This window comes from Cervus elaphus, chromosome 5 (genome assembly GCF_910594005.1).
Source record: "Cervus elaphus chromosome 5, mCerEla1.1, whole genome shotgun sequence".
Classification (NCBI taxonomy): Eukaryota; Metazoa; Chordata; class Mammalia; order Artiodactyla; family Cervidae; genus Cervus; species Cervus elaphus.
This window is the reverse complement of record NC_057819.1, coordinates 23,569,044-23,583,923: the sequence shown is the minus strand read 5'-3', so window position 1 is coordinate 23,583,923 and position 14,880 is coordinate 23,569,044. Positions and strand designations below refer to the sequence as shown.

The following is a 14,880-nucleotide window of genomic DNA, read 5'->3' as shown; positions in this document are numbered from 1 at the left end:
GATTTCCTGCTTCTGTAAGCAGAAGAGTGGACCTCAGGACTCATAGGAAACCTCCCAGTCAAAGCCACTGCTGGCAGACACCTCCAGTCATCAAGGCTTGAGGGAGGTGTCCAAGAGCTAGGCCATAGCTGGGGATGACTGGCCCATAGCACGGACACTCAGCACAACAGATGACAATGCTGAGTTTAAAAGCAGATGAGAAAAGTCTGCTTTGTGAGTCTATTTCTGTTTTATAAACAAGTTTATTTATGCCATTTTTTTAGATATGATAGCATATGGTATTTGTCTTTCCCTGACTTACTTCACTCAGTATGATGATCTCTAGGTCCATCCACGTTGCTGCAAATGGCACTATTTCATTCTTTTCTGTGGTTGACTAATATTCTTTTGCATATACGCACCACATCTTCTTTATCCATTCCTCTGTCGATGGACACTTAAGTTGCTTCCAAGTGTTGGTTATTGTAAACAGCCCGGCTATGGAGGAATGTTTGATGGGGGAAATAATGAATGAAAGGAAGAGAGGCAAAGCAGACAAAACAGAGAAGGTACCCCAGAACAAAAGGTGTGTTTGGAGTCGGGTGTCCTTGACTTAGGAGATGACACAGTGGAAATGATCGGGGAATCAAATAATGCCATTTGCAGCAATGGCAAAAGAAGAAGCAAGCGGACCTTGCCACGGGCTGCCCCAAGGGCTTTAACTACACGTGTGAGAAGCAAACAATTGGCCTCTGGTTTCCTCTAGTTCTTTGGTTGGTTGGATAGGGTCGTGCCTGCCTAGCATCCATTCTGTTTCATCTGACACAGCCTGATTTGTCTTTGGACACTTCAGCACTCTCTTTCCTAGTATTCTGGGTGCAGTTGACCTGAGGCTCCTGCACTGGTGTCCCAAACCTGACCAATCAGAAACTCCATTCCCTCCCATCAGTGACTCGGTAAGGGTTGGGCCAGGGACTCCAGTGAGAACCAGGAGATTCAGACCATCAACTTTTTCTACAATCATTTAGGAAACCACTTAATTCTCACCAGGGTGTATTGTGTGGATAGAATGTGAACTTTGAGCTGCTGGTGACAATGATGACCACTCAGAAATGAAGCCAACACAGAGAACACAGGAGACAGATGGAAAGAAACAGCGACTAGTGACATTAACGGATCTCTGGATCCAGCCATGCCTGAAGCCTATCTGAGTTTTTTTAAGTTACTTAACCTAATACATTTTTAAACAGCCCCCATTTTATTTTTGTATTTTTATTTTTTGGCTTTGGTATCATTTGTACAAGCTGGCTTTTTTCAGCATATGCAACTAAAGAGGTCATGACAAATGAACTGAATCATTTGACACTGAGATCGTTTCTACTGGGCAGGTGCGGAAACCTCGTCTCAGGGCCTCAAACACAACCTCACTGTTTCTAGTGGAGACAAAACCACGTTTCCAGTGCCACCTCCTGTTTACGGTGTGAGTTTTCAATTTTTTAATTTCGGCTTAAAATCACCATTAAGCTGGAATTCCATGATAAGAACAGAGCCAGCCTTCTGTTCCATGGGGATCCTGGGGGTAGGGTGCTTGTCTTAAAGTCCCTCTGTTTATTTTGAGAAGAAGAGAATCCCTTCTTGCCTCAAAGGACCGCTCATCTACCCCCACGTGCCAAAGTGGGCAGTGTTGTATCCCTATTTCTACGGCACCGGAGTCCACAGAGACAGTGAGGAAATGCGGTGGAAAGCCAACATTATAATTAAGGGGCCAGAGGGACCGATTGAGCAAGAAAGATGAAAAGAGTCAACTGCAGAGTTGGGGGGAAATACATGAACTTCAGGGAGGCATGGAAGCTGCTCTGGATGTTTCCGATGGCTCTGCGACCCCAGGGGGAGAAGGGCTGTTTAAGACAGTATCAAGAGCATTATGAAACTAAGCCAAATGGAATTAGGTATAAGCTGTATTTAAGCATGAAGTACATCAAGGGATGTCTCAGAATATAAACCACGGGCTCTCTGTTTAGGTTGATTATAAATGGACACCACAGTACACTCCAGGAGCTTTTCCTATTCCCCGATGTCATCAAATCCACTGTTCTTCTAATGCTTTTTATTTTTTACATTAGTCTCAGTCATTTAAGAAACATTTATGTGTAATTTCTATTAAATTTTTGGGATGATTCTTCTTCTCCATGACTTTGATAACTATACACATAATAATGGCTATGATTATTTTTTTAAGACTTTTCTTGATGAGGACCATTTTTAAAGTCTTTATTGAATTTGTTACAATATTGCTTCTGTTTTATGTTTTGACTTTTTTGCCCTGCAGCATGAGGACTCTCAGTTCCCTGACCAGGGACTGAAGCCACATCCCCTGCCCTGGAAGGCTAAGTCTTAATGGCTGGACCACCAGGGAAGTCCCTGGCTATGATTTATTGACCTTTTACTCATGTGACTATTACCATGTGTAATGGGCTGAATGGTGGCCCCCAAAAGACTGGTCCTCTTAGAACCTATGGATGTGGTCTTATTGGGAAACAGTCGTTTCAGATTTAATTGAGTTTAAGATCTTGGGATGAGGTCATTCTGGATGAGAGTGGGCCTTAAATCAATGACCAGCATCCTTACAAGGCTGAAAGGGGAAAGATGTGCAGAGAAGGGACTGTGAAGATGGAGGCAGAGGTGGGGGGGCTGCAGGCACAGTCAAGGAAACCAGAAGCCATCAGAAGCTGAAAGAGGCAGAGGAGGAGCCCCCAGACCCCTGGAATCTGGGGAGAGAGCACGCCCTTGTTTGGATTTGAGTTTGGACTTCTGGCTCCAAAACTGGGAGAAAGTAAGTTTCTGTTATATTAAACTACCTGAAAATGAAGGCACTGTGTTAAGTGGCTCATGCCTATTTTTTTCAATAACACAATCTCACAGTCCTACAAAGTAAGCTCAGAAGAGCTGTCCTTCCTCTAATTTTTGCTGCACACACATCCAGCATCTTCCCTCCTTTTGTAACAGTTCTTCAATCTTTCTCTGGGAGAAATGCCTTTCTCCCTTGAGTACAATATGGTGGAACTGTCTGTCAGATTGTCTTAATCTTTTCGAGACCAGGGCCAGGGCTGTTCTCACTCCTCGCTATACCTAAGAATCACCTGAAAAGCTTTTAAAAAATGAAAATGATTAACACTGCTTCTTTGCCCACTTCCACTCCACTGCTACAAAGATCTTGGTTCAATCCATTAGGTGTAGAGTCTGGAGGTTATTTAGCAATTTTCAAAGCTTCCGGGATGAGTCTAAAGTTCAGCCAACGTTAAAGGACTCTTCCTCCCTAGAATCTGGGGCTTCCCAGGTGGTCCAGTGGTAAAGAATCCACCTGCTAATGCAGGAGATGCAAAAGACAAGGGTTCAAGCCCCTTGGTCAGGAAGATTCCCCTGGAAAAGGAGACGGCAACCCACTCCAATATTCTTGCCAGGATAATCTCGTGGATGGCAGGCTACAGTCCATACAGTCACAGAGTCAGCCACGACTGAGTGACTATGCACGCATGCCCTCCTGGAACCTAAAAGAAAACCACATGAGCACAGAGATAGAAACACATAAAGTAATTAGAGTCCCTGTATCCCAGTTGTACCCTGAAGCCAGACATCAATGACAAGCACCAGAACCCTTGAACTGGCAACTTCAGACTTTTAGAAACTGGTCCCTTAGTGTACCTTCAGGGTCATAAGATCCCGATCCCTTAGCTGATTTGTTCCTACTGCTAACGCCAGAGGCTTCTGACCAGTTCATTCAGGAACTGGCAGGACAGACGCTCAAAACTCAGCTAATGCTTCCATGATACTGGCCATCCTTAATCAACTCATAAACGAGAGCTCCCCATGTCGCCAACAACATGAAGGGTGTGAAGGGAGAAAGAAAAAATATTTTGTGTAAGGGGATTAAGAGGTACAAACTTCCACCTATAAAATAAATAAGTCAGGGGAATGTAATATACAATATAAGGAATACAGTCAATACTACTGCCATAACGGTGATAAGTGATTACACTATTCATGGTGATCAACTCATAAGGTATATAAACGTCCATCACTATATTGTATACCTGAAACTAATACTATATGTCAACTATACTTCAATAACAAAAAAAATTATATAGAGATGACATGGTCTTCTACATCAAATCTTTGAGGGTTCCAGACATTTGCAACTGTGAATATGCCACTAAGAGCAGTATTAAAAAGAAAAAAAAAAAATGTTCACACTGCAGAAAACAAAGACTCACTCTTGGAGACAGCTATAACTATCGTCTTGGAAATTTTGCTAATTCAGACTTTGGCTGGGTTGTATTTTACCTTTGTCCTCTCCTTAAAGGCAGTGATTTCTAAATCCCTAAGGTATAGAAACACTTTCATGCAGCTCAGCACACAGGTAGGACAGAGAATTAAGTCCTAAAGAGAAAACAGTTTCAAAGATATTAGACGTACCCACTCAGAAGCAAAGGCAAGTCAATTAAACATAATTGGTAGCCTTCTTCAAAGTATATACAAATAATCTCTAAGTGAAAAATTCCCTTATAGCCAGTGCCCAGGGTATAAGTGAATGCACTTGAAAAGGATTATACTACTAAGTCACTTTCCAGGTGGTGCTAGTGGTAAAGAACCTGCCTGCCAACACAGGAGACGCAAGAGACGTACATTCAATCCCTGGGTCAGGAAGATCCCCTGGAGAAGGACATGGCAATCCACTCCAGTATTCTTGACTGGAGAATTCCATGGAGAGAGGAGCCTGGTGGGCTACAGTCCATGGGGTTGCAGAGTCGAACACAACTGAGGTGACTTAATGCGTGCTAAGTCACTTCAGTCATGTCAACTCTTTGCAACCCCACGGACTGCAGTTTGTCCATGGGGTTCTTCAGACAAGAATACTGGAGTATGTTGCCATGCCCTTCTCCAGGGGATCTTCCCAACCCAGGGATCGAACACTACATCTCTTATGTCTCCTGCATTGAAAGGTGAATTCTTTACCACAAGAGCTACCTCGGAAGCCCTGGAAAGGATTATTATATGTAGAGGGAAAAATGCCGGGAATATATTGTTTTAAGGTTCTTACACAGCATATAAAGCAGTATGATATAATTTGAATGTAGGCTTTGATTAATTAAAGATACATCTTGTAGGGCAATGGCTAAATTTTAAAGAGGCATAAATAATGAGCCAATAATGAACCAATACGGAGATAAAAAGGAGTCATAAAAAATATACTCAGTATGAAAACAGGCAGAAAAAGATGGAAAAAGGAGTAGAGAACAAATGGTACATAAAACAAAAAGCAAGATGATAGATTTTAATATAAATATATCAATAATCTCATTAAATATAAGTGGTCTAAATACAATTATTAAAAGACAGAGATTATCAGACTGGATAAACAGGCAAATCCTAACTATACACTGTCTATCAACAATCCACATAAAATAATACAGATTGTTTTTTAAAAAACAGAAAAAATACTACAATGCAAACTCGAATCAAAAGTAAGCTGAGGTAGCTGTATTAATATCACATGAAACAGACTTCAGAATAAGGAATATTTCCAAGAATAAAGAAGTATATTACATAATAAGGAAGAAGTCAGTTCACCAAGAATTCATTATAATTCTAAGTGTGTATGTACCTAAAACAGTGTTTCAAACACATAAAGAAAAAGCTGACAGGACTGAAATGAAAACTAGACAAACCCACAACACTTCAACACTTTGAGATGGAGACTTCAACACTTTTTTCCATAACTGACAGAACAAAAAGATAAAAAATAAGCAGGGATATAAAATACCCAAACATCACTAGAGACATCTGGAGCTTCCTTATAAATCTTAGGTAAAGATTTTTAGATATGACACCAAAAGTGTAATTACTAAGAGAAAAAAATTAACAAACCAAACTTCATTTAAAAATCCTTTGCTCTTCCAAAGATACACACTGGGAGAAATCCTATAAACACACATCTGAAAACAAACTTGTATCCGTACTATATAAAGTACTATATAAAGTACCATCAAAGATCAATAACATGAAAATAACAATCAATTAAAAAATGGGCAAAAGATTTGAAAAAGACATGCACCAAATAAGATATAAGAATGGTAAGAAACATAACAAAGAATATTCAACATCATAAGTCATAGGATAAAAGTTAAAACTTGGAAGATACACTACTACACACCTATTAGAACTGCTACACAAAATCAAACTAACAAAAGGGATAATATTAAGTGGTCCCCAAGATACAGAACAACTGGAGCTCTTGTTGGTGGGAATGCATAGTGTTTCCATGTTTGAAAAAAGTTTGCAATTTCTGATAAAATTATATGAACAATTATCATACCACCTAGCAATTCCAGTCCTAGGTATTTACCTAAAAGAAATGAAAATGTATTTATATATGAACCTGTTTGTAAATATTTATAGTGACATTTTTCATGGAGAAGGAAATGGCAAACCTCTCCAGTATTCTTGCCCCATAGACAGAGGAGCCTGGTAGGTTACAGTCCATGCAGTTGCAAAACAGTTGCACATGACTTAGCAACCAAACAACGTAGTGACATTTTTCATAACACCCCCCAAATGAAAGTAACCCAAATGTCCTTCAACCAGGAAATGAATAAACAAATGGTTCTGTATCCATTCACAGGATTATGCAGTATTAAAAAGGAATAGACTATTTGTGATGACAGCCATCTAACAAAGGTGAGGTGATAGCTCATTGCAGTTCTGATTTGACAATTAAGGGAACCCTTGTACGCTATTGCTGGGAATGTAAATTGGTGTAGCTGTTGTGGAAAACAGTATGGAGGGTCCTCAAAAAACTGAAAATAGAACTACCATAAAATCCAGATATCCCATTCATGGGCATACATCTGAAGAAAACGAAAATACTTATTCAAAAAGATAATATACCCTCATGATCAAAGCAGCATTTTTTATAATAGCCAAGCTATGAAAGCAACTTGGGTCCATCAACAGATTTACGGATAAAGAAGATGCAGTATATATATAAAATGGAATACTATTCAGTCATAAAAAGAACAAAATTTTTCCATTTGTAATAACTTGGCTGGACCTGGAGGGTATTATGCTTAGTGAAATAAATCAGAGAAAGACAAATATTGTATGTTATCACTTACATGCAGAATCTAAAAAATACAACAAACTAGTGAATATAACAAAAAAAGGGACTCACGGATACAGAGAACAAACTAGTGGTTACTAGTGGGTAGAGGGAAATGTGGAGGGTCAACATAAGGGCAGGGGATTAAGAGGTACAAACCATTATGTATAAAAATATAAAAGCTACAAGGATATATTATGCAGCACAGAGAATAGAGCCAATACTTTATAATAACTATGAATGGAGAATAACTTTTAAAATTCTGAATCACTATGTTATATGCTTGAAACTTATGTAATATTATAAATCAAATGTACCTCGATTTAAAAACAAAAAGAAGAAAAAGGACTAGACTACTACTGACATATAGGTAAATATTACATGCATTGTGGTAAGTGAAATAAGATTGAAAAGTTGCATACTGCACTATCCCAGGTTTATGGAATTATGAAGAAGGCAAATCACAAGGATGGAGAGGCTTCCCTGGTGGCTCAGATGGTAAAGAATCTGCGTGCAATGCAGGAAACCCATTGTTCCATCCCTGGGTTGGGGAGATACCCTGAAGAAGGGAAGGGCAATCCATTCCAGTATTCTCGCCAGGAGAACTCCATGGACAGAAGTGCCTGGTGAGCTAGTCCATGGGGTTGCAAAGAGTCAGACACGACTGAGTGACTAACACACACATACACATAAGGATGGAGAATAAAATCACGGTTGCCAGGGGTTGCAGATAGGGGAAGGGAAGTGGCAACACAGGAGCACAGGGGATCTGGGCGGAGTGATAGAAGTGTTCTTTCTATACTTCAGTTGTGTTGGTGTTTAGGTGACCATGTGCCTTCATCAAAATTAAAACTCTATCCTCAAAAGGGTGAATTTTACTGTATGCAAATGACATTAATAAACCTGACTTTTAAACAAAGCAGATTGCTGTAAAAATATTCTATCCATCAGACTTTCCATTTATTCCATTAATTCAGTAATACTCCCTTTCACTCCAATTAATATACCAAAGATTCGTTTTTATTAACCTCGCTTCTCATGACTATGGATGTATGAAATATCTAATACATCCAAAGGCTTTGGTTTTAACCCCTGCTCATGAAAGTGCTAACTGCTAATATAATTGAGAGTTCTGGGTTCTTCTCTGCCTGATTCTAACCACCCTTATGATGAAGCTAAGGATGAATAATAAGTGAGATGAAGGAAGAAGGGCCAGAGGTGCAAATTCAAGTGGCCAAGGGGAAGGGGCAGGCAGGTAAGGAGGTAAGAGAAGCCCTTAATCAACACCTATCCAGGGGCAGGGTGAAACCCCCACAGAGCTTTGGTGCCAAGGTCAGCAGAGCACCCACACTCTTATTAGGGGAAATTGGAAATGCCGATTTTTATATGTGAAGTCTCCCAGTTTGGGGGAGACTGTTCAGTTTTTTATAAATATTGTGGACAGAACAGTGCTTGCCTGCAGGTCATGAAGTTTGCCAGCATGAGTTCAGAGCTGTGGGTGTGGAGCAGAGAACTAGGACAGACCCACGAGCCTGGCGGTTTCACAGAATGACTTCCCAGAAGCTGAAATCGCTTCTAAGAAGCCTCCATGCATTGGGGAGTTTCAATTTGGGGAAGAAGGGGTGTGTGCTTAGGGCAAAGAGTGTCTGTGTACTCTTAAGTGTAGGAAGGACCAGGTATGAGGATCTATCCCCGTGTTAAGTGTGCACCAGGGGAGCCGAGAAGGACCTCTACCCCCTAACAACCTCTTCCTACTCATGACACCTGCCCCAAGCTGCAAATTCAAAATCAGCAATTGAAAATTCCCAAAGCTCTGACAATCCAAACGTTGGCCGCCTGGTTTTTAATTCCTCTGGGGACCAAGGCTGATCTAAAGTGCAGTGAGGCTATTGGGGGACTTTATCCTTCTTGATGTGAATACTAACATCTTTCATGCAAATGAGCTATGGGTCCAATTATGGACACAACTCCACAGCCAGCCCGGGTGTCTCAGAGAATATCTATGGATGACCCTGGGCTTCTGTCTCCCTACAAACCTATCTTCTGAATCATGAAGTACACCTGGCCCCAGATTTCAAAAAGTGATTTCCAGCCTGTGTGACCTTCCCAGAGGCCTCCTATGTGACTGACAACCATCACCTCTCCTAGCATTACTTCACCTCTGACAGCATCTCAGCCCACCCCCCGCCCTTCCCTCCTCTTTTCACGGGGCCAATTCCTCAACCAGTAACTCAAGGACACTTCGCTTCTCTACCTCAGCCCAAGTCTTAAATCTTAGGAAGACTCCCTTTTTTCACTGCCCTGGTCTATTTATGGAACCTCCCAAGAACAATGATTCTGTTCCAAACCCTGAGGAATTGCAGAGTCTTAAATCCACAGTTGAACATCAGCTTACAATTGGTATTAAAAATTGATCAGTGGTTTCAAGGGTTCCAGAAATCAGCACTTAAATCCTTGGGCCAGAAGAGTCAGCGATGATTTTTTTAAGACAGTAGAAATTTAAACAAGGGTCAGAAAGCTTCCCTTCCTATGAGAAATCTATGGAGCAAACATTTTCTTTGCAGACCTATCTAAGGGAATGAATGTACTGCTACTTTTAACCACCAGAAACAAAATGAAAAAATTTTGCAGACCCATAAGCCCCCAAATCACGGTGGTGAAAACTGTCAAGCAAAAGTGGGAAGAGAAAAACTCACTAAATCAAAGTTGCCCAAGGTTAGTGGGAAAGGTGGCTTGGTGGGGGGGGTGGGGGGGGATGGGACAGCTCCCCTTAACTTCCAACCCCCATCCCCACCCCTTGCCCTCTAAATAGCATCTTCAAAACAAAATTTCCAATTCCACTTTCCAATAAAATTGCTGTCCCCAGCCTCTTCCACACGGACATTTCTAATCGCCACTCCTCTAAATCAAAAGTAAAATCCTCTAGATGGCCGGGAGGGGGAAAAAGGAATGTGAGCTTTAATTTAAAAAAGTCCACAACTTACTTTGAAAAGCACATTCAGCAGTCAGAATTCTAACCTGAACCTGATTAAATCTCCTGGCAGAGGGAGAGAACCTGATGGGGACTTTCACCGTTGGCTCAGTTTAAAATGACACCACCTTTCTTAACGCTTTCTACCCATTAGATCACTTTATCATCACAATGTCTCTAGAAAGTATTTTGGGACGGATTTTTTTTTTTTTTGAATGGCCACTTTACATTTAGGGAAACCGAGTCCTAGAAATGATAGAATCCAGAGCTCACCACAGAATTAAGTCACCAGATTTTACTCCTCTGGAATAAAACAGAAAAATGTTCCCCATCCCTTCACACGTGCGCGCGCACGTGGGTACGCGCGAACGCGAACACACACACACACACACACTCTCTCTCTCTCACTCTCTCTCTCACTCTCTCTCTCTCTCTCTCTCTCTCTCTCTCTCCTGTTTACCTGGAGCTCTTGGAGAAAAGGGACACTGTTTAAAACAGCAATTTTGTCCGGTTGGTGTGTCTGGGAACCTGCAGCCTTAAGGAAAGTAGATTTTTCTGGAATCCTAGCCGGTGCGCAAGGACTTTGGAAAAGCAAACACTACTTTGTAACATCAATTGGCAACTTGTCTCTCCTAATGTATTTCCAGCCCAGCCTGAGGCCGAAGAGGGCCCGTGATTCTCATCAGGTTGGACTCGGTTTGCCGGCTCAGGGCCCGGGGCCGCGGCTGGAGCCGCGAACAGAACGAAGGGCAGGGACACTTGTGCGCATCTCGGTTTCACCCGATGGCCCCAAGACCCTTGCCCAGGCGCCGGCGGCGGAAAAGTGGCGCCCCGCACCCTTTTTCCACGCGCTCACCCGCACCCGCTTCTCGGCCCGGTAGCGGTGCGCGCAGCGGCGGTTCCCAGAGGAGCGGGGCTTCCTCCGCGCGGGTTCGCGGTCCCCCGCGCCGGTGCCGGGCAGGGAAGGCGCGCGGCGCCGGCGGCTCCCGGGCTCCAAGACCACGCTCCCGGCCCCTCGCGCCGCCGGCCTGGGTCCCACACGCACGTAATCAAAACCGTAATAATAATTCCAACCTTTCTTGAGCTATTTGGGCGCCAGTAGTCCCCTCCCTGAATTCTCTTAAACCCAAGGTAGAGTGGTCAGTTTCACTGCAGAGATGAGGAAACTGAGGTAAAAGGCCACCCCCAGGACCCACTGCTAAGAAGCCCAGATCTGATTCCGAGATGCAGTTCCCCCACCGGCGCGATCACCTCAGCGCGCTCCTAGACCACACAGGACCTCTACGGGGTACCCCGAGGGGGTCCCGGGTTTCTTCCGAGCCGAGGTGCCCGGAGGCTGCGTGGTGAGCGGGCATTCCTGCGTGGACTAACGCCGGCCCTCGGGACCCCACGGTGGGGGAAAGGGGCCGGTGTGCCCTCGTAGGTCACCAGCCCCAGTCCAACTGAGCTGGGGAGGGGGATGCCAGACTAGGGCAAAGGAGGTGCAAGGAGCCGGGCTGCCCGCTCCCAGACCCCCAGCTCCACGTTGGGTTAATTCCTAGCTTAATGCAGAGGTTGCGTTAAGTCCTCATGGAACTCGGTGATGGTGAACAGTGTCCCTCAGCCACGCCCCTTCTTCACCCCCGGGAAGCACTCCGAACCCAGAGACACTGGTTCAGCCGAATTCGCTCCAATTCCACTTACGCGGCGCCCAACTGGGGTCGCCTATCTAGAGGAGGGGCCGCTTCGCGCCCGGAAACCAGCGCCCTCATCCAGGTCCCCAAGACAACCCCACTCATCGGCTCCCCTCCCGCCCAGGCTCCTGGGGACCGCGGAGAACTTCCCGAGCGCCGGCGCTACTGACACGCCGGGTCCCCGGCCTCTTACCTCTGCCCAGCAGCGCGCCCAGCACCAGGCTCAGCGTCCCGCACAGTGGCGCCACCGGCCCGGGGGCCGCGCCCTCGGAGCGCATCCTGCGTCCCGGCAGCTCAGGCCGCCCGCCGCCCGACCGGGGCGCAGCGCCTGCTCGCGGCCCCCGCCGGCTGTCCCATGCCCCGGGGCCACCCCAGGCAGCGAGTCGGCCGGCCGGGCTGTAGAGCCGGTGGTAGCGCCCCGCCGCTGCCGGGTGCAAGCCGCTGCAGCTCCGGATCCCGCGGCGGCTCGCGCTCTGGCCCGGACAACTTTTCTCCAGCCTCCAAGGCGGCCGCGGCCCGCCCCGCCCCCGGGCCGCCCACTCGACCCCGCCCACCCCTGGGCCCCGCCCCTGGGCCCGCCCCTGGCCGAAGGCTGGTGAAGGATGCCGGGGAGAAAGTGCAAGCGTCTGGGAGCGGGCGCGCAGAAGAGGAGGTGAGGCGCCGAGGCTCAAGGGTTGCGCCCGTGGGGTCTCCCCACCTCCCCGCAGCCTCCCGCCTTCATGGCCTGTGGCTCGAGTCCCGGAGAGTTCTGCGCAGGTACCCGCGACTCAAGATGGAGCCGAGCCCTTCCCCTCGCCCGCCTCCCGGGGTCCTCACTCTCTGCGCCTCAACTTCAGGTCAGCCCCTGATTCTTTGCCTTGAGAGCAGGGGACATCTGGAATTAAGTCCCCCACAGCTGATACGGAGAGATCTCCCAGAGAGATTATTCAGTGGGAAAAAGCAACGTGCAGAACAGATTCAAAAAGAACACGGTTTATACACAGACGTGTGCACATATGTGTATATTTGTCTGGAGGGTTAAGCAAAAGGCAGCCGCGGTGTCTCAGGACGGGGACTGGAAAGCCGGGGTGACAGAAAGGTTCATTTTCCACTATGATTCCTTCTACATTGTTGGATATCGCCCCCCCCCCCCGCATGTGTTTTTATTAACTATTCGGGGTTGGGGAGGGCGGGAATGCCCCCCTTCCCTGCCAGACTTGCTCCTGCAATAGTTTTTTCTCTGCAGATTCCAAGGACTCGCCACCCCAGATCGTGCTCCAAATGTCTTCTCTGTGTCGTTTCCAGCGCTGCCCTCCCTCCTCGCGTGGATCCCAGCTGCCTGCCTGCCTTCCTTGGTTACTGATGCTCGGGCCTCATTGGCTGCCCGGGGATCTGAACAGTCCCCACTCAGGACCCCAACTCCCCCTCGTGTCCGTGATTGAAAGGCAATATGTCCTGAACCCAGAAGCCTTGTCCTGGAGGCCCAGCCCTCCTCCAGCTGATACACTTCCCCCAGATCCCACAGCCTGCCTGGAGATCACTTGGTGTGCTGGGCTGAGTCGTCCGACCTCAGAAAGGAAGCCCACTGAATCATGTGTCACATCATTCCTGGTCACCAGAGCCAGGAATGAGTTTCAAAAGAAAAGAAAAAAAAAAAATCTTTGATCAGATGAGAAGAAACTAAAGTGAAAGGTGTTAAACACATCTGTTTCTTTTGTCCCAGCTCAGTTACAAGGAGTCAAGAGCCAAGCATATGGAGAAATTGGGGGGTGGAGGCAGAGACTCCAAGGGCACTCCCCATCCCTGGAGCTTTTTTCCCAGCTGGACAGCCCTAAGGAGGAAGAGGGTCACTGATCCACTCTGCTTACATGATGGGGAGAGAAGGCAGCTGGAAAAACTAGCCAGGCCAGAAAGAGCACTGCAAAACCTTGGTTCTGATAGACTTGGGTAGCAGAGACTTCATTTTTTCAGGAAACTATGCTATAATTGCCCAGTTCTTCAGTTCATTCAGCTAGTGTACATAAACTCTTGGGAGGCAAAAAAAAATAGACTTGAGTTCCTAAAATGGAAGGCACATTTCCTTATCGTTTTTGTTTGTTAGCTTGAAAGTCACTGGAGAATGATTTTTTTTTTTTTCATTTAAATGTTTCTAGCCTCAGTGAGAAATACAACATAGCCCATCATTTCCTGACTGAGAGCTTAGAAAATCAGCTTCATCCTCTCTCCCTCCTGTCTGATAAGAGAACAAAAGAAAAAGCCCCCAGTTATGCTGGCCACTCCTCTCAGCTTCTTCTTTGTAGCTTTATCATGTGGTCCTCCCACCCTCCCCAGACACACATCATTTCTTACCTTTTGGCACAAAATATTGCCCTCTCTACTGCAAAGTCAAATTCCCTGGTCTGAGACTCCATGGTTCAAGTAACAGAAAAGGGGAAACTGAACAAACCACAGGGAAATACAGGAGAATTTGAAATGGGAAAGTAAAGGAGGAGTCTTGGTAGGGTAAATCCACTCCCCAGTCCCCAAAGGCATGTGCTGTCCTCGGTGCTCTGAGTCTTAGACGTGACTTGAGACCACAAAGTCTCCTAGCATCACCTGTAAGAGACTCCTTCCTGCTTGTTCCAGATTGGACCAAAGGAGACCCAGGTAATGAGTGCCTCTTTCTGCAAATCTGTTTAGAATCCCATTCAATCTGCCATGTGACCTTCTAAAAACCAAACAGACACACCCCAAACCAAACAAATAAAGGGATGTTGTGGTTGATTTATCCTTCTTTAGGAATCCCAACCCCCACCCCGGCCAAATAGAGGTGTGAACTTGGAGGTTCATGGGCAAAGAGTTTCCTGTATTTATTTTTTAAAGGCATGTATTTTTAACCCCCAAATAATTAATTCCTTAACTTAAATTACTTCCAGATGCTTTTCTGAACTTCATAACCAACATCAGAGGCCACTAATCTCCTCAAAGGCTATTGCAAAACTCCCTGTGGGCTGTGGGCACATGGAGACAATTAACATGATTTATAGGAGAGAGGAGATATTAGAAAGAGGAAACCCACTGTTCCCACATGTGCCAGTGGTGCATAAGTCAAAAAGGCAAGTTCAGGTTTTTTGTTGTTGTTG

At 45.4% G+C, this 14,880-nt stretch overlaps 1 protein-coding gene across 1 annotated transcript in view; it reads right to left on the bottom strand.

Annotated features, from left to right (window-relative positions):
• TMEM132C (transmembrane protein 132C) overlaps positions 1–12,267 on the bottom strand; it is a 445,343-nt gene extending 433,076 nt beyond the window's left edge. The window contains exon 1 of the mRNA XM_043902097.1: positions 11,973–12,267. Within this exon, the coding sequence (XP_043758032.1) occupies positions 11,973–12,057 (85 nt within the window). The 5' untranslated portion in view covers positions 12,058–12,267. The remainder of the gene's footprint in view (positions 1–11,972) is intronic.
• Positions 12,268–14,880: the final 2,613 nt, after the last annotated feature.